Source organism: Strongylocentrotus purpuratus, unplaced genomic scaffold, assembly GCF_000002235.5.
Source record: "Strongylocentrotus purpuratus isolate Spur 01 unplaced genomic scaffold, Spur_5.0 spur5_scaffold_6, whole genome shotgun sequence".
In the NCBI taxonomy this organism is placed as follows: Eukaryota; Metazoa; Echinodermata; class Echinoidea; order Camarodonta; family Strongylocentrotidae; genus Strongylocentrotus; species Strongylocentrotus purpuratus.
Window position 1 is genome coordinate 5,832,705 of NW_022145612.1, and position 27,577 is coordinate 5,860,281.

The following is a 27,577-nucleotide window of genomic DNA, read 5'->3' on the forward strand; positions in this document are numbered from 1 at the left end:
CCCTATAGTAGTACACAACCCCAATGCCTACAACAGTGCACATTTTTATTGATATCATGATAATGCATAAAAGTTCTTGATTAAAAACATGAATTAGGGAAATCTTTTTCAACACTTCGACTTTTATCAACCTTGTGTTTTATTTTTATTTATTTTTTAACCCGTTTTACCCGTATATAATTTAACAGAAATAAAATTTCATTCCATGAAAAGTTAAATATGTCCCGTAGATATTATGGGAACCACTTTGGAAGAGCTTTTCGAGCGGTATGATCTGGAATATTTTTAATGGACCAAAGTGTCAGTCAGTACCTTCTCACTATAGATCTAGGTTGAAAAAAACAAAAACAAAAACAAAACATGTGCCCATCTATCCTCTCCTTTCTGATCATTTCAGAAATGCAAAACTGGATTTTGCTGGGGTATAATTGACGCGACACGTGCACATGAAATCAATTTATCGCTGAAATGAATGAAGACATTGAGTGTGAAGAGGCAGAGAGTGTGATGGAAAGACAAATTCATAAATGTAATAACGCCCTCTACTGGAATATCCGGCCGATTGCATTGCGATCCATGCAATGCAAGGCACGTGGCTGGCCTTTTAACCGTGTTTGCAGCTGTATAGCTATAGCGCATACATGTGTACAAAATTATGTGTGTAGTAAAGTATGCAAGCGCAAAAAGTACGTACGTGTGACATGAACAGGCAGTGTGAATTGCACTGATGTGAACTGAATATCTAGAATCTACATCTACATCTAATTTAGAAATAGTCTAGATCTAAATCTACTTCATCGGCAATATGGCATCTATCAAACCAAGAAGGAGACATGGAATGGGTGAAGCGGGCCTAAAAGCTCTCGATGCAGAAATGCAGCGTTCATTCAGCATGAAGATGGGGCAATTAAAACGAATGGTAAGTGTGTGTAGCCGTAGCGTAGGGACTATGGTGTCTGAACGATTTTTCATTTTTCCCCTTTGGATTCTTCTTCTTCTTCTTGTCATGATATAAATGTTTTATAAATAAATCATATAAATTTTTTTATCTTTTTTGGAGTATTTTTCTTATCTTTTTTGGAGTATTTTTCTTATCTTTTTTGGAGTATTTTTCCTTAAAACGAAGACTAGACTATAATTAATATTCACTTTCTCACAGGTTTCACGGTAAACAGTCTTAGTAAAAAAGTTTTAGACACTGCACAATACAATGCACCCTTTTACGGTTACAACAGTGGCATGTGCAGACATGGGCGCCATTTTAATTTACGTAAATTAAAATGGCGCCCATGTAAAGATGATGTGAGTGCACAGCACAGGTAGTGACGCAATAATACATGCGCATCTGAAATCCTCGACTCAATGTTTGCGTGCATATTACAATGGTGAACGGAGGGATACCATGCGTGTTACCAAAATGTCCGGTAAAGGGGTACTTTTCACGCACCAAAGTCTGGCTGGTAGTACACAAAAATCTGGCCCGTATCGACTTTACACACCAGGCATAGGGGGGTGTTTTCAAAAGGAGGAAACATGCATAGACCCAATATACGTACCCTAAATCACGGGTGGCCAACCTGCGGCCCGCGAGCTCTTCTTGTGCGGCCCGCGGAGCATTGAAAAAGTAATTATAAAAATAGTTAATGAATGAAATGCGGCCCGCATAACAGCGATGAAATAGAGTAAAACATTTACACACAGCTATCTCTATTTCCATAATTTTGTTTTCATCATTCACAACATATTGATTCATTACGTGGCTTATACGAAACTCCTCAAATTCCCTCTCATTACATTACATTAATTAACGACATTAACATCACTCGCCGTGTTAATTTCAGTTTGTTATTTCCACATGCAGTAACCTTTGTAAATATACAAATAATAACAATAATAATAATCTTTTAAAATCCACTCCAAATTTTATTAAGTTAAACCGCAAATGGAAATTCTTTTTGCCCAATCGATCGTGAATCAAGAAATATGTTTGAAATGCCATACTTGTCTTAAAACTTACAACCCTTTTCTCCCGCCGTTTAATTTTTTCATTAATCTTAATCGTGGATAGTCCCCTTATATTCTTTCTGCTGTGTCATTGATTTTGTTTGAAATAACAACCAACATGGCATCGATTTCGAGACGTGCGAAGAAAAGGAAATTCATCAGTTAAATCGGATTAATCTCTGAAGTATTTCTTCAAAGAAGAGAAAGGTAAACAACTTTGCCTCATATTTTGTCTGCCAGAAATCACACTAAAAAAGTAAGCCTGATTTTGTTCGACTGATTTTGTTGTTTGCAAAATTGCAGGTGTGTACATGAGTGTGTGTGTGTGTGTGTGGGGGGGGGGGGATTTCAGATTTGGTTTTGACGGTGTGTCCCGCTAAAGCCTCGTAACCTCTACCCATTTTTAAGGGTTGTTTTGGCAGATTTTTGTTGAAAGTAAAGCCCATTTTATAAAAATTTCGGGTGTTTGCATGGCTAAAACCCTGAATTTTTTTTTTAACAAATTTTTTGAAAACACGGACCCATATTTAGGATATTTCTGTTAAAAATGGGACCCAAGTTTAGGAATTCTTTTTGTAAAAAAGGTTACCCATTAGAGCGGCACACCCCGTATGTCTCAATATGTGATTAACCCCCCCCCCCCCCCCCCCCCCCCCCGCCTGGCCTACGGCCTACCAAGTTATGACAATCCTTTGATGTGGGCCGCGAGCTTTAAAAGGTTGGCCACCCGTGCCCTAAATAACACTGAGTGGGGGGGAGGCAGGGTATTGCATACTGTACTGGTAACGTACCAACGAAGGGCCAGGTGCACAAGCGTGTGTGAAGTCGTTTAATACAGTCGATAACTTCACGCACGCTCGCTCGCCCCCACCCCCTTAGTCGGTACGGTTCGGTATGCAATTGTATTGTAATTGTGCAGCGGTTTGCCGTAAAACCTGTTAGAAAGTGAATATTATAATGTCTTTGTTTTTAGGTAAAAATAATTGAAAGGGGTAAGAAATATAACTTTATGACCATTATTTGAACAATTGATGAAGATTAAGTTGATTTTTTTTCTCCACGCTGGAGTTACGGGTAAAAAATGTATACAAAAGTACACTAGCGCCCTGTATTCAGTTCATCACATATTTGAGAAGGGAGCTGTGTAACACTAACAATGGCTTTTGCGAATGCTTTGCCCTTGGTTGTGTCGTAGAGGGGGAAGATTTCTTCTGGCAGGTGTATAGTCCTCCAAGATGGCGGCCCGCATGTTTTGCCTCTTCTCTTAGACCAATATTATTAATTTCAAAGTCATGAAAAGGCACTAAATATCAACAAACATGGTCTAAAACAACTCCAAATGACAAAATAATCCCAGCCATGAATTTTTTTTGAGCATCTTGATAGCCAAAAACTTGAAAATTGTTGTCATTAAAAGAAAAAAATCTGTTGATTTTTTTGCCAATTATTTTTGCCGATAATGATCACAGGTGCAAGAGCATCGCTTTTTTTGTAATTGTATGTGGCAGTGATACAGGATGGTACACGAGGGGTCTTAAATTGCATGTACATGTAATGGGGACAAGTTTGAATATCAGTGATAGGTTTAAATTTATTCTCAAGTATTTGTTTGAAAATTCTTCAAAATGTGGGTCAGATTGCATTAGAGAGCTAGAAGAATCCCTGGACTGCAGGTGCATGGGACTTTGTGCTTCATGTACATCAGTCCATACTAGATGCAATTTTACAATGTTTCAATATTTTTTTTTTGTGAAACCAGGACCACCCTGACTGATCCTACTGATTAATTAAGGCAAGCAGGTCTCTTTTAAGTTCTCGCCTCATTTTTTTGTTGTGGTTATAATTTGTTGATTTTCTACAGAAACGTGATGCCCATGAAGAGGATCCAGACTCAGGTGTGGTCTACGTCTCCCACATTCCTCATGGATTCTACGAACCTCAGATGAAGAAGTTCTTCTCACAGTTTGGAAACATCAAGAGATTACGGCTCAGCAGAAGTAAAAAGGTGATTATCATGAAGCTTCATCGATCCCCTTCTACCTAAATACCCAGTTAATTGTGAAAATGTTAGGGTTCAAATAACTAAAATGCTTTATTCAAATCAATTTAGAAAATGGTCAGGAAAATCCAGTTTTCATTAATGTAAACAGGTGAAGTAAGTGCGTTGAGCTTGTACTTAAAGTCATGCATGTTCCCTGTGACGTTTTACATGTAGCTGTTTGTTAGATGTTCATCTACCAGTACAACTGCTGACATTTATTTAAAGGGCCCATGTCATCGAAATACAAGTGTATTCCTGTGAGTGTGCAGTCCTGCATTTATCTCATATATCTATTGGGTTGAGCGCACGAGCATGTACATGCTTATGCTGCTCTCCAAGAAGGAGCTCCTAATTACTTGATTTTGCTATATTTGATCTTTTGTACTATTACTATATGATTGTGTAAGTTACATGGCATCAGCTGGTCAAATTGTAAGTTTTATATGTGATTAAGAAGCACTCCATCTCTCAATGTTTTTAAAACCAATTTAAAAACTTATTTGTTCAACTGAGTGATCTTATTTTGTAGAATTTAGTAAAAAGGAGCTCTTAACCAGCGCAGCTTAATATATTTTGTATAAAAGCTGCGCTATATAAATCTATTATTATTATTATTATATTATTATATTTTGATATGTAAACTTCTGAATTTGTTTCATATATTTTTTAATATTTTTTGAAATATTTGTTTTTCAAACTTGCTAAGCTCCACCCCAAAAACCTCCAGATCTCATTCCCCTTGTGACATCATCTGTCATTCATCAATGAACTAACTTGAGAAAGTGTAACTTTGCCAAAGTTGACCACCTGTTACAATACCACAAACAATAGCAACATATAAGTTGCGATGTCAAGATCTTCTAGTGCCACTAGAGAGCGTACTTTTCATTATTAGGATGATGGAGATTCTCTTTGATGTGGTACAAAACACAACTTCTTATTCTAATTGAAGATGGGATGGGGGATATAGTTGATCATACATGTACATTAGTTTTGGTATTTGAATGGTTTCTGATCCTAGATTTTGTTCTTAAATGTATATTGACATTTGTTTTACTTTCAGAGTGGCAAGTCCAAGGGTTATGCTTACATTGAGTTTGAATACGACGAAGTTGCCAAGGTAGTGACAGAGACAATGCATAATTACCTCATGTATCAGAAACTGCTAAAATGTGAGTATGATTTATGTAAGATGAATGAATCTTTTTTACACATATACTGCCACATTTCATGTGTTTTTATTGTCCTATTCCTTTCTACAAGACAATGTATATTGTAATTGTACATGGCAAATGATTCAAACTCGAGAGTGATGTAAATGACAACTGAAGATGATAAACTTTTTTTTTTTCACCGCTCATATGTGAAAGCAAATTGAACAACATTGATATTCATGCACAGGAACAGTAAGTCCATGTCATTCCATTCTGACATTTAAAAATGAAAGAAGATCATAATGTTGAATGAGCAAATACATGTGTAAACATTATTTACATGGACACTTGTTCCTTACCAAAAATTTGAGTAATCATCCGATGAGCAAATTCAAAGGTCGAGACTTTGTGTCTTGATATTTCCATGGAATTACCTACCATTATGCTTATCCTAATCTGCTACTTATCTTGACTTCTTTGTTGGCTTTATTGACATTCAACCCTACATGTTGTATTATGATCATGTTCGGTTTCTGTACACGGTCAAGGCAATGTGGAAGCATCCATCGTAACTATATTACTGAAATGAATATTGGTAAACACACTCTTCCAAGCTACTTGTAAATCAATTCAACAGTCAACCATCTTTCCAAATATTTTTTTTTCATCCCAGGTTTCTATGTTCCTAAGGACAAACTCCATCCTGACACATTCAAGGGTTGTTTCCGTCACTTCAAGGGCCCCCGAAGACGAGAGATTGCAGCAGCCAGAAACAATAGTTTGCTGGAGAGTGGGAAAGACCATATCTTGGAGAGCCAGAAGCGGAGAGTGAATGGACTCAACAAGAAGCAGAAGAAGCTTGAGAAGCTAGGCATCAACTTCAAGATTGAGGGTGTGGTGAGTATCTTGAATAGTACATGTACCTCACCATGTTGTACTAGGGGCTCTTGCAGAATAAGCGTCAATAAACTCAACAAAAAAAACTAAACGCAACTTTATTTTTAACAACTTGGGAAAGCGTATTTGAGAGTTGAATTTAGTGTTTTGAGTTGCGTTTAAACAAAAGTTTTTATGCATGAGGGCTAAAGTGACAGAACATTTGCTCCTGCGACATTCGCTCCAGCCTTTTTTCATCAAAGACATATGATTAGTGTACCTGTTTGCATTTGGGTGATAGGTTTGGTATAGGGTTAGAGAGAGTTTAATGGAGTTAAAGAGAAGGTTGAGTTCTAGGGAGAGGTGAAAAATAATTTGTGAGCGTTGTCATTGTTATTATGCAAGTGTGGAAGAACATCAGAGAAAAAATGTTCCCTGAAAAGCATGGCTCTTCAAATGCCTTCATATTCTAAATTTGACAAGTAACAGCCTAAAAATGAGGCCCGATTCTTATACCACATCCCATACATATCTCTGTGTATAGTGCTTGTTACTTTACCAAGACTGTGCTAAATTTCTGATCATTTTGATGACTCCAGAATCTTCCAGTACACATGAATGCTTATATGCTACATGATAAACTTTTTCAGATTGATTCCACACTGTTTCTTTCACAATGCAATCGCATGACCAGAACTCAAAACTCAAGTATAGTGTTTGGTTCAGGTTTTGGGCATTGACCATGGAGCAGTTGTCGCTTGAGCATGGTCGTTCAACACATTGTATATTAGTCAGACTCTTGATGGTTAATTCTTTCTAGGAGGTAGTTGGCATTTATAATTTGAAGCTTTGATTTACTTCTCAATTACGTGTACAAGTGTTCGTTTTTCCAGGGACTATAAAGTGTAACATGTTAATGATATGTTTTCAGTTGGGGATTATTTGTGTAAATCATATTCAAGTTATATTTGTCATTTTTACTTACATGTATATTGTTCAATGAAATAAAGCATGATTAAAGAATGGTGGTTCTTGTAAATGATAATAAAAGTATTCAATATTCACCTCTTACATGTGACTGTTGAATGAATGTGATTACTTCTTCTGATGCAGGAACCCTATGAATTTATTTAAGCTTTGCTTGCATTATAGATATATTTGTTATACTTTCTAATGTAGTGTTTCATTGTGTTGAATAAACTTCCACCTCCCTCCCCCCCCAAAAAAAAAAAATTAAAAAATAAAATAAATCATCTTGAATTCTTGATCCATTTCACTGGTGTGACATTTGAGTTTGCCTTTAAATAAATATTTCACTCGGTCTACAGGCCTTAAATTAATCGACGGCCATCGACGGCCAGGCCGTCGATGCCCCTATGACTGGCCGCGGTGCCCTCCCAAAAAAAGATATATTCACGGCCAAAAAGGCCGTGCCCTTTTTTTTAAACTGGCCGACGTGCCTTTTTTTCCAACTGGACGTGCCCTTTTTATTTTAAATTTGCGCACATAAAACCACCAATTGCGCCCATAATCATCTAAAACTAGACGGCAAGGCGCAAGTGTTTTCCGTGAAAATGCGCCCATAAATTATTAGAACAGTAAAAATAGACGAATCACGAACAGTTTGCCGCCCACGAGCTCTCTTCTAGCTTCGTATTTAGTGCTTTAATAAGGCTTAAGTGCCGTGAAAATGCGTCCTTTGTTATTATATAGGCAATGCGCTAGCGCACGTACGTACGTACGTTCATATTATGCGATCGCATGATATGCATATGGTGCATGCTGTTGACGCACGCACGTACGTACAAATCGAAGGCCAGGATCAAGAAAACAAATCGTCAAATGGAGAAATAAACAAGCATTCAAATAGTCATTAGAGATCTGTCGAGGTTTGTTTGTAGGCCTAGTTTATTATTTTATCTCAAATAGAATTTAGAATTATCTTATTAATAAGTTAAGAACACCTACGATGTTCTCGATCGTAGTTACTCTCATTTTGCCACCAGCCGACCTCGCTTCAAAAAGCTACCCCGCCAGCTTCCCAAGACGAACGTTTCGAGTCCCGGTGAAATTCCGAGGGTGCATCGGTTTCGCTGGCAAACTTCCAGCCCGACAGCTTCCCACCAAAAGTGGCGAGAGTGTGTGTGCGAGGAACGATTTTGGTTTCGTGAATGCACGTTACGCAACTGAGCTGAGCGTGTCACTTTCAGCTGTCGAATGTCTATAAGGACATTTTTACATCTTATTTCATTAGTTAGGCCTATGTAGACCTTTCTATACAACAGTTAAAAAGATAATTTCTTCAAATTTGCTCCTACTACCGAGAGAGTGGCGGAAGGTTTGTGTGTGAGGTGCGATTTTGATTTGGAATACCCGGCCCGGTAAACTTGCCAATTAAGTCCTTCTGACTTTCGATGTTTGTGAAATTGGCAATTTATTTATTCATTTGCTCATCAATATTTTTAGTTACTTTAAAATACTGTTTAATGTGCAATTTTGATGTTCTTAATCAATCTTTCCTGTTCATATTGTTAAGATTAAAAAGTTATTAAATTGATCGTTCGATCTATTCACATTATGAAATTAACATTTGTAGACTCTCTTTGAACTTATGATTAGATAAGCGGCCTATCTGTTTTTGGAAAATTGCCCCTTGCTCTGGTAAATCCCCGTGGCAAAGGGCAACTTAAAAAAAAAATTGCCCCTTGCTCCTGGCTGCTAAATCTAAGGCTTGCGGGCCGCCGCCTTGTTTGCAGGCGCGTAGCCAGAGTTTGGTGTTTGGGGGGGCACATACATGTAATCGATCGAGGTCAAGAAAAGGGGTCTACAAAATTTCAACCGATCCTGGAAATTTTAGGGGGGGGCACGTGCCCCCCGTGCCCCCCCCCCCCCCCCCCCCCCCCCCGTGGCTACGCCTACGCGCCTGCTTGTTTGTATGTACCGTAGACCTCTATACATTCTGTGAAGAAGCTGGTGCTAAAAGTCATGGGAAATTGATCCTGCACAAGTTTCATAAAATACACATGACATCTAACAAAAATAGAATCAATTTTTTTGGCCTCATACTGGATGCCCTTTTTGTAAAATATTTTGGCCTCGATGCCCTTTTTGTAAAAATATTTTGGCCTTGGTGCCCTTAAAAATATGAGGTACTCGAGGCCAAACTGGCCTTGCCCTAAAAATGACGAAATTTAAGGCCTGGGTCTATAAATAATAATAATAATAATAATAATAATGGTGGCTTCTTATATAGCGCACATGTCCGTCACGTTGTGACGCTCCTGGCGCTGCCCCGATTATTACCCTGGCTTTAGCACAAGAGTCATTGACAGAAAAATATTGATTTATTGTTCTTTTTTTCTTTTCTGAAAGGACTCTGAGTGGAAACGACTGCAAGAATCACAGCCTCCCGCACCAAAGGTTGCTGTCCCAAAGAAGGCTGCAAAAGTAACAGCAAAGACACCCTCCAGATCAAGGAAACCTGCTGCAAAACGAGAACAGAAAGGTGCTGTGAAGAGGAAGAGGGCCAAGACTGCAGGAGCACCCAAGTCCAAGAAGAAGCAGCACATCGTTGATTCTGGTGATACAGCGGAGGCAAGTTTAGCAGCCCCAGCAAAGAAAAGGAAACCAGAGAAAGAAGAGACAACTAGCGAAGAGAAGGAGATTAAACAGACTGAAATCAAAGTCACTCCAAAAGGGAAGGCTAAACAGGAAGCCAGTAGGGGAGCTCAGAGTGCCAAGGTGCCTTCTAAAGGGAAAGCAGCCATAGGTGTCAGGACTGCTGTCAGAAAAAGCACAAGATTGTCTTTACGATGATTGAAAGATGATAGATACTAATGAACATTGTAATATCCAGTACCAGTCAAATGGAGAAGATTCCTCTCATAATTAAGTACTGAATATTTACTTTGAACTTTCAAGCCCCTTCAAACAGCGCCAAATCCTGGTCCTTTCTCTACTTGTGTAGCTGTTGCTGATTTCCAAGAAACACATCGAAGTTGGAGAAAGCCAAATCAGAAAGCTAAACCAAGAATATTACTGATCTTGCTCTTCATAATGTAATGTACATTTTCACGATTCCAGGTTTAGTCACTCAGGAAACCATGTATTGGCCTGTGTAAAATATACATATGAATTATGAAATCTTCCTTAGAGCATCCATCAGTTTCTTTCTTCTTCTTTTTCCTCCCTCCCCCTCTCTCCCCTCCCTCCCCTCCCTCCCTCCCCCTCCCTCCCCATCCCTCCCCCTCCCTCCCCATCCCTCCCTCCCTTCCTCCCCCTCCCCTCCCTCCCTCCCCTTCCCTCCCCTCCATCCCTCCCCCTACCTCCCCTCCCTCCCTCCCCCTACCTCCCCCAAGCAATTGTATAGATTTTTTAAGGAGATATATGGCACAACTTGGATCAACTTCTTCATTGTAGTTTCAGGGGCATACTGTTTGGCACGCTACTATATACAAAACTTGTTAATGCTGACCATGCTGGGTCAGAACTATGAAGGACATTCATATATCCCTGTAAATGTAGGAATGTGTTTAATTGATGTTATGAATGATACTTCATTCTAGACTTTCTAGTATCTCCCGCTCCAAACAGACATGATATGGCCAATGTGATGCTCAAATATTTATCAGGACCGATGCCATATTTTTCTTCTGCTACATGGAGTCATGTATGAGCAATCTGGCGAGTCCTGCATCTAGCTTCCATTAATCAGGGAGGTATTAAGTGACGCCTCCCTGCATTAATCTTCCTAGTGTGTAGATAACACTCCTTTAGCCAGTAATGACATTTATTTTGCTGCATTGGATGTTGCACGTGAATTGGTAATTGTTCCAGATTAACTTTATATCATCCCATTTCAAGGGAATCCCACTTTCATCATGAAAAAAATGTTTAAAGGAGTCACACCAAGAAGCAAAAGTGTATTGAATTGATGCAAAATTCATATCATTGCGAAGGGGAAGCCTTAATGATCAAATACAACAAATTTCCTCTTCAAAATATGTTTGGGGCCCGCAGAAATCAACTTTCAAAAATGTTAGTTTTGAGATCCAGATTTACTGCCTTCAGCAGTCCTTCGTATGACGTCACTATTGTGACGTCACACCCTGGACACGGCTGTCTAGCTGCAAACTAATACACGCGCGACTCCGGTATGCGGCCGGTACCGAGCTGTTTGTCCAGGGTGTGACGTCACTATTCAGAGCTCGCTACGCTCGTGTGTTTGGCTTACGTTCGGGGGCGCTTGGGGGTTTAAGAAGGGTCTTGAAAAATTGCATTTTACGCCTTTCCATGATATCTATATGATTTCTCAGCAAATTATTCGTGTTTTTCAAGAGAAAATCTTTCTATCCATATGTAATTTGTTCTAATTATCAGTTGTTAGTAAATTTTCTTTGTGTAGCTCCTTTAAAGGCATCATTTAACAATGTTAAATCTGAAATGCATGGCCCTACGTGATATCAATGTCTGTGATATGGTGTAATATTGAAGCCCTAACAAAATTGCGCTTCAAAATGATCATAAAATGTCTAAAAAAAGTTAAAATCTTGAATGACCGGTTTTACCATACTCATTTTCCCTTTTAGACTGTAGTGTTATAAAAACCATTAGGAAAACAAATTCTGAATTTTTTAATTCCAATCATAGATATCTTGATAAGCAAACAGGCGATTGGCTTCTAAAAGCCATTGGATTCATGTATGACCTAAAGGTTTATAATTATGATTGCAGCATGAGCTAAATCCATGATTTTTTTTAAGAATCTGAGGCAAAGTTACCCAATCCATTCAAAGCAATTGCTCAGCAAATAATGGAAAATAATTTTGCACATATTATTAATACTGTATTTCTTAAAATGTCATGTCATAATTCGTCCCTGTTTTCACGAAGTGACGGTAGTGAAGAAAATCGTAACGCAAAGTGAATGCAATTTTTTTTCACTACCGTCACTTCGTGAAAACAGCGACGAATTCATGTAATATTCAAGAGACTGTATGTTGGTGTAAATCTTTGCAGAAATTATGTACACTTTTTCTTTTGCCATTTTACTTAGTTTTGAATGGAGGATAAACCATTGAATTCCCATGCAATGTACTTTCCACCATAAGTTGGTACTCTTCACCATAAGTTGGTACTCTTGTCAGAAAGATTATGGAACCTTATAAAACACATGATTACCATATCAGCATTTTTATGTTTATTTTTTTCACCAAGAATGGAACTGAAAGAGATGGGGAAATAGTTGAGAATATAGTTCTTAACAAGTCAAAGTATCATTTAAAATGAGATATAGTAATTAAAAGAAAATCTGGAGAAAGAAATCAAGCCAAGGAAAAGTAAACTGGACATCTGGATTGGATTAACCATGTTTTATTATACAAGGTGATTGATATCTTTCATTTGTTTGTAAAGGCTATAGATATAGTAGAAACTTTTTTCCCTTGTTGCCTTGAATCTGAGTGTAAAGGTTACTTTTTGGAAAAAGAAATCTCTCTATACTGTCCATCCAGGAAACTAAAGAAAAATCAATTTATTTGAACCAATTTACAGTTTCCTCCGAGTAAAAGAAAACGTAAAAAAGAATAAGACTGGAAGAGTGAAAGAGAGAGAGAGAGAGAAGGGGAGGTAGAGGGAGAAAGGGAGAGAAAGAGAGAGAGAGATGATTAATCTAGTGCAAGAAGAGGATTTTAAAAGGTGAGAGTCGGGACTGGAAAGGGGGGGGGGAATGACTCAATTATCACAGACAGTTAAACTTCACTAGATGCTACATTGCATTAAAATTTGAATATAAAATCATGTATTTATTGCAAATTCATTTACATTTTACGGTTCCATGACACATGCTCCACCGACGATTGCTTCGCCGACATTTACTCCGCAAAACGCGATAATTGGTCCGCGACATTTGCTCCGCGACATTTGCTCCGACGTCAAATGCTCCGCCGACACTTTCTCCGCCGACAATTGCTCCGCCGACAGATGCTCCGCCGACAATTGCTCCGCCGACAATTGCTTCGCCGACAATTATTGCTCCGCCGCCAATTGCTCCGCATGAAGCGATAAATGCTCCGGTGACAAATGCTCCTCGAACGACAGTTGCTCCGCCGACATTTGCTCTGCCGACAATTGCTCCTCCGACAATTGCTCCGCATGAAGCGACACTTGCTCCGGTGACATTTGCTCCGACGACATTTGCTCCGTCGACAATTGCTCCGCAGACAGATGCTCCGCCGACTCCTACATTTGCTCCGCATGAAGCGACACTTGCTCCGGTGACATTTGCTCCGACGACATTTGCTCCGCATGAAGCGACACTTGCTCCGGTGACACTTGCTCCGGTGACATTTGCTCCGCCCAAAAAGTGTCCTATAAAATACAAATGCTTCGCCGACAATAATTTTTTTTCACGGGTTATTTTCGTTGTTTTTTTCTTTTTCATTTTCTGAATGCATTTCATGAAATAATGTAGATGAAATGTAATGAATGAATTTCGATGATGTGGGAGGAAAAAGGAGTTACCTAAAAGTCATTTCGAATATACTGAAATAACTTTCTATCTATCACTGAACGTCCCATATAATGTACACTAAACACTCATTACATGTCGTGGGAAGTTTTTTTAAAAAAAGTAGAGCAGCAAGCCACATTCCCCCATACGCGCATACCTCCTAGTTAATTTCAAACAGCTCATCAATATGTAAGACCTGAAATGACCTCACTGCAAGCAAGCACATGCAACAAAAACAACTGAAAACTGAAAACTGAAAACTGAAAACTTATTTGTTTCTTTCGTTGTAAATATTGTAATATTTTAATTCATCATTATCGTGTGTAGGAGAATTTCGAATTTTTTTTTCTTCGGTTTATTGTTGTTTTTCCTTCTTATGTCTGTTACATGTCCTTTTCTCTAAGCGCCATGAGCACCGAAAGGTGGACCTGTGTGCTATACAAGTAGCCACTATTATTATTTTTATTATTATTATTAAACCATCTGCAAGTAAAGCATTATACAATGTACTAGGTCATCATGGAAGTTCTAGAAAACAACAGGGGAGGGATCAAAATAAGCTTTGAAGGGCACTTATACGTAAAGAAGAGAACCCATTCAGACGGGAAAATTAGATAGCAGCCTTTCCGCTTATTCCCATTTATACAAATCAGTTTGTTGCAGTTTGATGTTAGTTCTTCATGTTAAGCCAATTGCTCTTCTTCCGGTGGTTCCGTGAGTCCCTTAAAGTCAGTGAAAACAAAGTACTCGAATGAGACGGGGTGTTTTACACACTAATATATATATATATATATATATATATATATAGTAAAGCATATTTTGATACCTTGTCAGCCCCCGGAATCTCAGGGGTTTCAGGCATTTGATTACGGTCAGATGAACATATTTTTATAACTTTTTTGTGACACTGGCAGGACACTGAATGGCGTGAGGTCCAGCGGGCGAAGCCCCCAGAAGCTCAGGGGTTCTAGGCTATATATTATATTTGAAATGTTGGTTTATTTTGCTGAGAGAATATAAACAAATTGTTGCTGAGACATGTTGAAGAAAAATGGTCTAATGGAAAAATGAAGAGATTATACTTTTCTGCTCATTATTGAATACAGGGAGGGGAAGTCCACCTTGATGAAGTTTTTATCGTTTTGCACATAATCAAGAAACTAAGGTTACTTGTTTATGATTCTATTCCATATGGTATTTTAATTATTATGATAATCAGAAAGGTTTGATTGTCATGCACATAATCAAGAACCTAAGGTTACCTGTTAACGATTCTATTCCATATGGTGTTTTAATTATTATGAAAATCAGAAAGGTTTGATTGCCGTGCACATAATCAAGAACCTAAGGTTACCTGCTTACTCTCTTTAAAAAAAAGAGTGAATTTTCACTCTATTTTCACTTTCTTGGGAGTGACGTCCGTGATCACACAAAAATCCGGCCCGTACTGACTTTACACACCGGAGATAGATGGGTGCTTTCAAAGAGAGGGAACATACATGCGCGTACCCTACATAACACTGAGTTTGTGGGGGGGGGGGGGGGGGGGAGAAAAGTCGGGTGAGAAAGGGGGAATGACAAGGAAATGGTGCTAAGTGACAGTAACGACGAATAAGGGAAAACTATAATCGGGAGATTTGGGGTCATTCCAGAAGGCTTGGCAAACGTTATTGAACAGAGAAGGCCGGGCAGGCCGGCCACATACAATCTCGAGCTGCGGATGCAAAGTTAAACGTTAAAAAGAGCACCTGCGATACAAAGGTCATCACTCTTTAGTGAGAAATTTGAAAAGGGAACAATATTGTGTATGTCTTTTAAATAGAAGCTATATACTCAACAGTCACATTTTAAATTAACGGTAGGGCCGCTTCACAACCCTTATGTTGCCCTTCATTTGGATTCAGCTCATACCAACTCGCTTGTGCATGTATTTGAACTCATGTTGGTAGTAATCATGGACAGGGGCGGCGATCCTGGGCCCGATAGGGGGACACATCCCCCAGGAAATTTAGAAATATAGCGGAAAGAACGTACATGTTGGGCCTAAGGATTTTCTAGAATGCATAATTTCAGCATTCAACATTGCAAAATCTCGCTTGGTCGCTAGGCCCCGGCCCTCGCCCGATAACACAAAACTATGATATGACGCTCCCGGCCGTGATTTATCCATGGTTGGTGTAATTTAATTTCTACTAACCTAATTGTGTGCTATCACTATCACGGTTGTTTCGTTTTCCCTTTAAAGCAGGCGCTTAGCCAGGGGCGGTAGAGGCAGTTAGGACATAAATGAAGGACATAGGACGAAAAAGAAGCAGACAAAGAAACATTTTTGAAAATTCTGACAAGTCGAGAACGGTACAACAAATCGCCTTCTGTCTCTAATAATTTAATGAAATGTCAAAACTTCCGCGCTTCACTCGGGAGGGGGGGGGGGAGGAACTGAATTCAGACAAGGATTGAGAGTCGAGAATGGTACGAGTCGTCTTCTGTCTCTAATAATTTAATGAAACGTCAAAGCTTCCGCGCTTCGTGCGGGAGGAGGGAAGCTGAATTCAAATAAGGATTAAGAGTCGAGAAAGGTACAACGAATCGTCTTCTTTCTCTCATAATTTAATGAAGCGTCAAAAGTTTACGCGCTATGCGCGGGAGGAGGGGGAAAACTGAATTCAAACAAGGATTAAGAGACGAGAATGGAACAACAAATCGTCTTCTTTCTCTAATAATTAATGAAAAGTCAAAGCTTCCGCGCATCACGCGGGCGGGAGGAAACTGAATTCAGACAGGGATTAAGACAACGAATCGTCTTCTTTCTCTAATAATTTTATTAAACGTCAAAGCTTCCGCGCTTCGCGCGGGAGGGGGGGGGGAGGAAACTGAATTCAGGCAAGGATTAAGAGTCGAGAACGGTACAACGAATCGTCTTCTTTCTCGAATAATTGAATGAAACGTCAAAGCATCGGCGCTTTGCGGAGAAGGGAGGGGGGAAACTGAATTCAGACAAGGATTAAGAGTAGAGAATGGAACAACGAATCATCTTCTTTCTCTAATAATTTCATTAAACTATGAAAGGCCAAAGCTTCCGTGCTTCGCGCGGGAGGGGGGATGAATTCATTCAAGTAATGAGAGTCAAGAATAGTACAACAAATCGTCTTCTTTCTCTAATAAGTAATGAAAGGTCAAAGCTACCGCGCTTCACGCGGGCGGGAGGAAACTGAATTCAGACAAGGATTAAGAGTCAAGAATGGTACAACGAATCGTCTACTTTCTCTAATAAATGAATGAAGCGTCAAAAGTTTACGCGCTACGCGCGGGAGGAGGAGGGGGGGGGGGACTGAATTCAGACAAGGAATACGAGTCGAGAATGGTACAACAAATCGCCTTCTTTCTCTAATAATTAATGAAAGGTCAAAGATTCCGCGCTTCGCGCGGGAAACTGAATTCAGACAAGGATTAAGACAAGGATTAACGAGTCGAGAATGGTACAACAAATCTTCTTCTTTCTCTAATAATTTCATGAAACATCAAAAGTTTATGCGCTACGCGCGGGAGGAGGGGGGGGGGAACTCAATTCAGGCAAGGATTAAGAGACGAGAATGGTACAACAAATCGTATTCTTTCTCTAATAATTGAATGAAGCGTCAAAAGTTTACGCGCTACGCGCGGGAGGAGGGGAGGGGGGGGGGGGGACTCAATTCAGGCAAGGATTAAGAGACGAGAATGGTACAACAAATCGTCTTCTTTCTCTAATAACTAATGAAAGGTCAAAGCTTCCGCGCATCACGCGGGCGGGAGGAAACTGAATTCAGACAGGGATTAAGAGTCGAGAATGGTACAACGAATCGTCTTCTTTCTCTAATAATTTAATGAAACGTAGTAGTAGTAGTAGTAGTAGTAGTAGTAGTAATAATATTAGTAGTAGTAGTAGTAGTGCTATAGTAGTAGTAGTAGTAGTGCTATAGTAGTAGTAGTAGTAGTATAGTAGTAGTAGTAGTAGTAGTAGTAGTAGTAGTACTATATTAGTTGTAGTAGTAGTACTATAGAAGTAGTAGTAGTAGTAGTAGTAGTAGTAATAATAATAGTAGTAGTAGTAGTAGTGCTATAGTAGTAGTAGTAGTAGTAGTAGTAGTAGTAGTAGTAGTAGTAGTATAGTAGTAGTAGTAGTAGTAGTAGTAGTAGTAGTAGTAGTAGTAGTAGTAGTATAGTAGTAGTAGTAGTAGTAGTAGTAGTAGTAGTAGTAGTAGCATATTAGAAGAGGAGTATTTATCGTTTAGACTCTAATCATATAACAATTTATAATTTCGTGATAGTCTCTAGCATGAAAGCTACGTGCGTCTAGCTGTGCTATAGTTCACATAGCTGTATAGTACGCGAGATCAGTGGCGTACCTGGGGTACTCCGTCAGGGGGGGCAAGCGACCGAAACAAACAAAAAAGGCGATGCTAATTTTCACTTCTGGCGAGCGAGCGAGCAAAAAAAAATCTAACGTTTGGTTTATAAACTGGTATTGTTGCAAGTTGGGGGTGGGAACATTCACTTGTTAGCGACGTTAATTTCATTTTTTTTTTTTTTGCAAACGAGCCTAGCGAGCAAGAAAAAAATCACTTCTTTTTTAATAATTGCCACTAACTTGGTTCAATTGTCCCATGCAGGGCGCGGGAACAATATTGTGTTTAGGCTAATTTTATACCCATTTTAGCTAGCGAGCGAAAATACATCTTTCTCTCAATGAATTGCTATATAAAATTTGTTTCATTGTTGCAGGTCGGGGACGGGCCAAATCGTATTTAAGGCAATGTCAATCCCATTTTGGCGGGCAGGCAACCCCCTACATTTCTCTTTTTAATGATATTGTAGCAGGTTAGTGGTGGGCACATAATTCCACGAGCTAGCGAGCGAAAAAATCACTTCTCTTTTATAGGAAAAATATGGTACATAAAACTTGGGTTCATTGTTCCATGTCAGGGACGTGATTATTAAAAGCGGTGTTATTTCTATTTTGGCGAGCGAGCGAAAAAAAAATCACTTCTCTTTTATAGGGAAAATATGGTACATAAACTTGGGTTCATTGTTCCATGTCAGGGACGTGATTATTAAAAGCGGTGTTATTTCTATTTTGGCGAGCGAGCGTAGCGAGCGAGCGAAAAAAAATCACTTCTCTTTTATAGGGAAAATATGGTACATAAACTTGGGTTCATTGTTCCATGTCAGGGACGTGATTATTAAAAAAGGTGTTATTTTTATTTTTGGCGAGCGAGCGTAGCGAGCGAGCAAAATTTTTGTAATGATAGTTTGTTCATAAATTTCAGATTTTTTTTGTTGCAGGGCAGGGCTTACACAATCATGTCTAAGGTGATGTTAATTCCGTTTTGGCGAGCACGAGCACACTAAAACTTCTTTGAATAACGTTTGGTACATAATTATTAACTGTTTGTTGCAGGTTGGGGCGGGCACGTTAGCGGTGTTAATTCCATTTTGGCGAGCGAGCATAGCGAGCAACCAAAAAATAGTTCTGTTTTAATAGAAATTAATAAATAAACTTGTTTTTATTGGTGCAGGTCAGGATGGACGCAATCGCGTTCAACGCGATTCAATTCCTTTTTGTATTGTTGCAGGTCAAGGGTAGGCACAATTGTTTCCAAAGCAATGTCTATTCATTTTATTCGCGAGCGAGTGTAGCGAGCGAGAAAAATGAATTAGTCTCTTTTAGTAACATTTGGTACATACATTGTGTGTTATTGTTGCCATGGTTGCAGGTCGGGGCCCGTCGGGGCAGGCACAATTGTATTCTAGGCAATGCTAATCCTTTTCTTTTTTCAGGGGGACGAGCAAGTGAAAACATTTAATACAAAATAGGCTAGCAAGCAGTTCGCGCCAGCGAAGAGTTTCGAATTTGTTATATCACTTATATTTTCCTATTTTCATTTGTCTTAATTTTTCAGGACCGTATACGGAATATTAATTTCTGGTGGGGGAGGGGGAAAGATGCGTTAAAAGTTTTCGAAGAATCTCAAAAGCAAAAGGAGTGAAGGGAGTTCGAGCGACCAAACTAGTCATGAGGGTACTTTTGCATTTTCAAAAGTAGAATTGAAGGATTTGGTATAGGCCTACACTACATTTTCAGGAAAAAAACTGTACGTTTTCAAAATATCTGGGGTCAACTGCCCCCCCCCCCCCCTGGTGCGTACGGCCATGGTCTTTTTTTTTTAAATTTCCCCATTGTTTTTCCTTTCCTTTTCTTTTCCCTTTTTCTTCCTTTTCTCTTCTTCTTCCTTTTTTCTTTCCTTTTCCTTTTTTTCCTTTTTTCTCTTTCTTTCCTTTTTTCTTCCCTTTTCCTTTTTTCTTTTTTCTTTCCTTTCCTTTCTTTTCTTTTCTTTCCCCTTTTTCTTTTTTCCCCTGGAGCCCGTCAGGGGGGCACTCTGCCCCCCCCCTGCCCCCCCATAGGTACGCCAGTGCGCGAGATCAAACATGAAACATGATTGGTTGAGAGTACATTTTCACAATGATTCTCATTGGAGAATCAATGAAACATGGACGTGTCGGGGGCGTAACCAAACAACAGATAAAATGCCCTCGACATATCTTTCTGAATACTGATCAAATAGAAGGGCCCGTCTTTTCAAAAAGGCCGCACCATCAACACCTATAAATATCGACCCTCTAGCTTTAAAACTTATTTTTATAAATTTCATGTTTCAAAAGTGCTCCGAGAAAGAAAACCATGAAGCCTGGTTTGGTCATTTTCTTAGTTGCTTGTGCCGTGGCTGCTTCGTCTCAGTCTCCAATTGTATAAGTGAACAAGTCATTATCTTTCGGAATTCTGTCTAATAAAGATTGCTTTTATAATTTGTTTGCTACTGATCTCGAAGAAGACATAATTCGCTTGAAATTCAAACACGAAGTATTCTTGTCATCATTGTTAACTTTTCCTGAGTTCCTATATTATGTTGCATTTTTTATTATAAAGAAGATAACAAAAAAGAATTTGGGTATTTTTGCTAGGGGTCAAACTTTTCCCACTATAATTAGCCTGTGTTCAGTCGGACTTTCAAGACCCCTGCTACACCAAAATAATCCATCCGAGACCTACCCTACATAGTTTTCACAAATACTAACCAAAAGGTAGTTCATTTGTTGAGCTCTTGTTACACAGCCTCGTCAAAAACAAACTGGATGCAGGTTTTGTGTGTGTTGCTTCCTCCTTGCACATGTTAATTAGCAATGACCAGTCTGTCAGTGACCCATATGACTTTAAACTAACCTAATTTGTAGCCAATTTAATGACGAAGTTTGCGATATCGTGAATATTTGCGACAAAATATGCGCTGAAATTCACGACACGCCGTCATATTTTGGAAGAAAATATGCGATGTGGTAGGGCCTGCACTTCGTCTGGTCGTGAAAACTTTATGCGTCGAGTTTCATGACTTGCAATAACCCTTAGTAGGGGTCACCGTTCTATCACGCATGTGTGGAGCTCGGGTGAAGCCATCAATATACAGTTAACAATGGAATTATTCATACATTTCCGTCTAGTCATCGCTTCTGCTTAACATGTCTGGGAGACGGGATGTTTCCATCTTTACGTATTAAAATCTTCGGGTACATGAAAGGTACCCAAATTATGAAAACATTCCGTCGCTCAAAAACATCGTGACTTTTCATGTGGATTGTAATGGGGTCAGTGGCGTAATGAGCAAAAACTTTGGGGGTCAGAACAAAATCCTTATCACCACCAAGTAGCATAATGCAGGGGCGGCGGAGCGTCTTCCAAAAAAGGAGGGGGCACCAACCTTAAAGGGGCACTTTCTGGAGAAAATAAGGGGGCACCTACAAAGGGAAGCATCAACAAAACCTACACCATTTTTAGACATCGTCACGATTGTGATTCACTACCAGGGATAATATCAATATTTTTTTTCTTTCTTTACGTGGTACAAGATACTGCTTAATATTTATTAAGCAACATACTTTGCGGCTAGGTGTGATGGTCTGAATATTAATTTTCGAGCGAGCAAAAATGTTGAGATTTGTGAGGTACCAGTGCAAAAAATTACATCTTATACAGAAGACAAAAAAAAACCTGATAAGTATTAAGCACAATCTAATGAAGAAAGACTGAAAAGTTCTTTTATAAGGAACAAAATTATAACATCTATAAATGCGAGCGAGCGTAGCAAGTGATCTCTAGGGAAAATTAAAGAAAAAGGGGCTCTAAGTCGCCTTGAATTAGGAGTGCATATTATGGAGAGAGGAAAAGTAGCGCTTATCAAAAGGTAAAGGACAATTATTAGAAAAGAAAAGGTGCTCGTGTCAAAGTAAAACGGGAAATTATCAGAGCCTTCAGAGGTGAAAATGGCACTTCTTGCACCTGAAAGGAAATACTCAACAAAATGAAAAGAGGCATTTGTGAGAATAGAAATGGCAAATCTTTTAGAGGAGAAGGGCATTTATCACATGTTAAAGGGGTCATTTTGAAAAGGGAGAGGGGCTCATATAAAAAAGGAAAAAGGGGCACTTATCCGAAGTAAATTTATTAGAAATGAAAAGGGGCACGTGTCAAAATAAAAGGGGCACTTATCAGAGGTGAAAAGTGGAATTCTCGCACCTGAAAAGACGTACTCACCAGAGATGAAAAAAGAGAAAAGGGACGGTTATCAGAAAAGAAAAGGGGCACTACTAGTCCTATGTAAAAGGGGCTTTTGTGGGTACCTGAACAAGTTGGTGGCACAGTGCCCCCATCCCCCCCCCCACCACCGGGAGTGCCTCCTCTGGCATAATGGGCAAAAATTAGATGGGAAAAAACGGAAAATCATGTCATTTCAGAAACATTTGTAAATCCTTGGTATCGAATAAGAAATAAACCACATTTGAATTTTATTCGGGGGGTCTACTACCCCCAAGCCCCCCCCCCCTCCTCATCAGTACGCCAGTGAATGTAGTGTTTGTAGTATCATAAATATAGCAGAGGCGGCGCTCACAAGGGGGAGGGGAATAAGGAACAATCTTCCACGTTTTTTAAAAATATTTTAATAGTGGCCATTTTTCAATTCTGAAAAGGTGCCCTCACTTTCAAGTTATATTTTGTTCATCTTTAGCGGAAACTGCCCTTTTAGATTTGGTATTTATACCATTACATGCAACTGCAAAGTATGATGTGGAAGCCATATTAGTTAGGGCGGGGTTTGTGTATCCGGACACAGTCTTAACAAAAGTAAATCTGTCACGTTTGCTGTCGGATTTCACCCGGAGTACCGAAGCTGTGACATCATAAAAATCTATTTTTAGAATTTAGTTTTTCATTTTCCAAAAGAGCATCAAAAATAATGACCGAATGTCGAAAACCAATGGAATCTGTTAAGTATTGGCTGAGATATGACCATTTGAATAAATAGATGTCCTATAGGAACTCAGTGTTATAGCGCTCTGGCTCTTAATGTTATATAACACTGAGTTCCTATAGTAAATCTATTCATTTATTTTTGACGCTCTTTCTGAAAATGAAGAAAAAATTGAGAAATCTAAAAAAATAGATTTTTTGATGACGTCACACTTCACCACTCTAAAAGATGGGGGAATTTTGCATGTAAACTTCTTCAACTCACTGTTTTAAATCAACTACCCGGATGCACAACCTGTCCGGATACACAACGTCTTGGCATACCTTGTAAAGTCAGAAATAATTTAATTTCGAAGATGGATCCTTGATGAGCACTGAGTTGGAAGAACAGCTATACAAATGCCACGAAATAGCTATTCTTCAACCAGAAGTAGTATCGCTGTTTTATGTTTAGACCAAGTGTCATGGGAAATATTGCTCCTTCCTTTCTGGTAATCTTAGATCTACCCTGTTACGATCGAGCACTCCTTAGAATTGTTGATATTTGAAAACGTGCCTCAATTTTTTAAGTTTGCAAAGGCAAAAGACATTCCAGGTTATTCAAATACAAGGGTTATTTGAATAACCAGGAAATGTTAATTTGCGGGAAGGGCAATTTTAAGTGTTTAAAAAAAATGGTGGCAATAAAGGAGCGGGGCCGGGGAAGCAAAGTTTTAGTTTTTTAAGATAGTCTGGTTCTTCAAAAAGTGGAGACTGTTAATGTTGCATTTTATTTACACCATTAAAAGAAATTATGTATTGCCTATTACATAATTTACAGATTAACTATTTGTAAGTCATTATTTCAAATGTAGGATCAGCATGCTGAGAAAACGGCAGATGAGATGAGCTCTCTCGAACAAGGAGGGTACATACGAGTAGACAAGGCCGGGGCGCGTCTTTTTTTAACCTAACCCTGCCATCATATCGCTGCATTTGATTGGCTCAATAGGAACTTTGATACTTAATACTAAACCTTGATATTCGAATTACACTGCCCCCCACGAGCGGATCCAGTAGTGAGCACAATTTAAAAAAAAAAAAATTTTACCCCGAAAATTTGAAAATGGCGCCGGGATTGTGAGCGCTTTTTATTCCAAAATATTATGCTAATGGGTGACCTAAAAGGGTGACCTTACCTTACCTTACCCCCCCCCCCCCCACCCCCAACGGAACGAAATGTCGATCGGTCAAATTTTCAAATTTCGGGGCAAAACAAAAAAATTGTGCTCTTTAATACCCCCACCCCCCCCCCCCCCAGCTTATTCAGCGGCTGGCTGAGTCGTTGCGAAGTTTTCAGCCCGATTTAAGAATGTTACCCCCCCCCCACCCTCCCCCATGAAAAAATCCTGTGTATGCCACTGGCCTCTTCCCACCTTGGCATTCATGTCAACCATGGCAATTACAATTTCACTTGATTTACATTGTGATTTGACTGCTTCTATTTGTTCACAGAAAATATCAATCTCTTCATCTGTGCTCATCGCTGTGGGTGCATGATTACATAATCCACATTGTCGCGTCAAGTGAATGTCCTCATCAACATACACATTATCAGGTGGTGGTGCTTATGGTGTGATCAAAGAAAGACTCTCATTATTAGTCCATCTGTACTCCCTGATCATATGAATCGTGATTCGCCCCGACCCCCCCCCCCCCCCCCCCCCCCACTCCGAGAACGGACGGACCCCATGCGTGTTACCAAAATGTCCGGTAAAGGGGTACTTTTCGTGCGACAAAGTCCGGCCCGAGAATTGTACAAAAAAAGGGGTGTATTAACTTTTCACCTGGAGATTTCTTTAAAAAGGGGTGTTTTTTTCTTTTTTTCTCTCATCTCTTTGGACTCCTGAGAAATTACTCCGAATTTAGGGGGTACATAAAGCATTTTTCATGATTTAGGGGGTCTCCAAGGCAGGAAAAGCCCGCGAAAAGCCGGCGAAAGGGGGGTTCGGAAATGTTGGCAGTCCTCAGATAGGGGGTGCTTTCAAAAAGAGGGACCAAGCATATGCGTACCCTAAATAACCCTGAGTGGGGGGGGGGGGGGCCGGGGATTCGAGTCCCGTCTCGGCACTAATGTCTTTTGGCAAGACATTAATCGACATTTGCAACTCTCCACCCTGGTGTATTAAATTGATACCCGGTAAGAATCAATCTTTGAATACTTTTAGCATCTTTATAGGTCAGCTGGTCTAAAGTCAGGGTATTTTATACTTTGTAATAATTAAAATAGTGTAAACTTAGAGAGCGGACACATCGTCCAGAGACCTTCAAAGCGCTAGCTCAGCATCGCCTAGAGCATCCCCTGGGATATACGTGTTCAATATAAATGAAACTTTTATTATGATTATTATTATGAGTTTTTTTGTTTGTTTAATTCTTAACAGGGACATCTGACCTCACATGCAACACGTGTTCTAATTGTGCAGGAGTGGGTGGCGTGGACTACTGCACCAAAACTTGGCAAAACAACGAAACATGTGACCCTGGTGTAACCCAATGTTACGTAAGTGATTTTTTTGTTTTAAATATCGATTTGTTGTTTCTCCAAAGTAAGAAAACACACTGGTATTTAATGCTTACCGGAAGGCTTGCTACATAAATATATATAATTTGAATATAATAGAACAAACCGACGAAGAAAAGCCGTCTATTAACAGGAATTGTAGGATGTACGAGCATTACTTTTAGTCGGACTTAACAGAAGGCATAATAACATAACATAACTTCGATTAATAATACGCTGTCGTCAGAACTACCCCTTACACACGGGGTACTGACCCCAGAGATCTATTCTCGCCCCATTCTATTTCTTATATTTATTAATGATATGACCTCTTGTTTTGAAAAATGTTCGGGTTCACCTTTATGCAGATGACACCGTAATATATTATTCAGATAAAGACCCTTGTAATATTGAAAAATGTTTTGAATATTGAATTGCATAACTTATATTCTTGGATGAATTGTAATAAGTTGAAAATAAATTGTACTAAGATTATTATTATGTTGTTAGGCACTAATGTTGAACAGACACAGTAGGTTGATCTTACAAATTAATGATAATGTTATTGCTTAAGTTGACAAATTTAAATATCTAGGTATTTGTATTGATTGTGAATTAAAATGGAATGTACACACCAGGCGCGTACACAGGGGGGTGTTTGGGGGGTTAAACCCCCCCTTTGGTAATTTTGTGTGTGTAAACCCCCCCCCCCCCCTAAATTTCTCTAAAACCCCCCCCCCCCTTTTGTTTTTTGTTTTTTTTTTGTTTTTTGTTTTTTGTTTTTTTATTAAAAAAAAATAAATAATAATAATAATTCCCATGGTTGACCTAAAAAAGCTGACCTTACCCCCCCCCCCCAACGGAGCAAAATGTCAAATTTTCAAATTTCGAGACCAAAAAAAAAAAAAAAATGTGTCCTCTTACCCCCCTCCGCTTATTCAGCGGTCGGCTGAGTCGTTGCAATTTTTTTGGGACCAAAAAAAAAAAAAAAAGGTGACCTCTTACCCCCCCCCCCCCCCCCCCCCCCCGCTTATTCAGCGGCTGGCTGAGTCGTTGCGAAATTTTCGGCCCGATTTATAAATGTTAAAACCCCCCCCCTTGAAAAAATCCTGCGTACGCGCCTGGTACACACTGATGAATTATGTAAAAAGGTTGGAAAAATGATTAGTTTCTTAGGAAGGTTGCGTAACTATGTCAATGAGACTGGGTTAAAATGCCGTATATAATAATGCCGCAATTATGCCACACTTTTATTATGGTGACGTGACGTGTTATGGCATTCGGGCACTTAGTCCCAAGTACAGGCGCGGATCCAGGGGGGGGGCCGAGCGGGCCTTGGCCCCCCCCCCCCCCCCCCGCAAAAAAAAAAAAAAAAAAAAAAAAAGAGAGAGAGAAGAAAGGAAAAGAAGGGAAAGGGAAAGAGGAGAGAAAGGGAAAGAAAAAAGAGGAAGACAAAAGAAAAGAAGGAGATCGGGGGGGGGCGAAAGAGCCTTGCCTCCCAGGCTGTTGACCCCCCCCCCCCCTAATAAAAAAAATAAGAGAGAAGGAAGGAAAGGGAAAGAAAAAAGGAAAAGAGGAGATACTGGCGTACGGATAGGGGGGGGGGGGCTTGGGGGAAATCAAATTCAAACGTGGTTTCTTTCTAATTCCACAACGGTGGATTACAAATAATGCTGAAATTACTTAATTTCCGAGATTTTTCCTCACTTTTTAGTAAATTATACGTTTGTATGTGTTGGAAAATGACAAATTCCTAGATTTACAGCCAGGCAAGAAATATAATTCTTGATATTCCTACATGTCAGGGCCCGAGGTACGGCAGGGATCGGGAGCCTCGAGCCCCCCCCCCCCCTACACTTTTTTTGGAAAAAGTATATTAAAGAGAAATAAAATAGAATGAGAGCAAGAGAGAGAGAATAGTTAACTGCCCGTGTTAAAAAATAATGAGGCATCAAAATATGCTCATCTGAACTGGATTAAATGCCTAAAACCCCTAATCTTCCGGGGGCTCTGCCCCCATGGACTCCACCTATAGGGCCCTACGGGGGCCCATAGATGCTTATCTGAAGGTAATTTAATGCCTAAAACCCCTGATTTTGGGGGGCTCTGTCCA

General features: G+C 39.5%; 1 protein-coding gene across 1 annotated transcript; it reads left to right on the forward strand.

Annotated features, from left to right (window-relative positions):
• Nucleotides 1-602: 602 nt before the first annotated feature.
• LOC105440285 (MKI67 FHA domain-interacting nucleolar phosphoprotein-like) lies at nt 603-10,223 on the forward strand. Its single transcript, XM_011670258.2, has 5 exons — nt 603-919; nt 3,866-4,009; nt 5,109-5,217; nt 5,873-6,096; nt 9,448-10,223. The coding sequence occupies exons 1-5, from the start codon at nt 806-808 to the stop codon at nt 9,889-9,891; spliced, it is 1,035 nt and encodes a 344-aa protein (XP_011668560.2). The 5' UTR covers nt 603-805; the 3' UTR covers nt 9,892-10,223.
• Nucleotides 10,224-27,577: the final 17,354 nt, after the last annotated feature.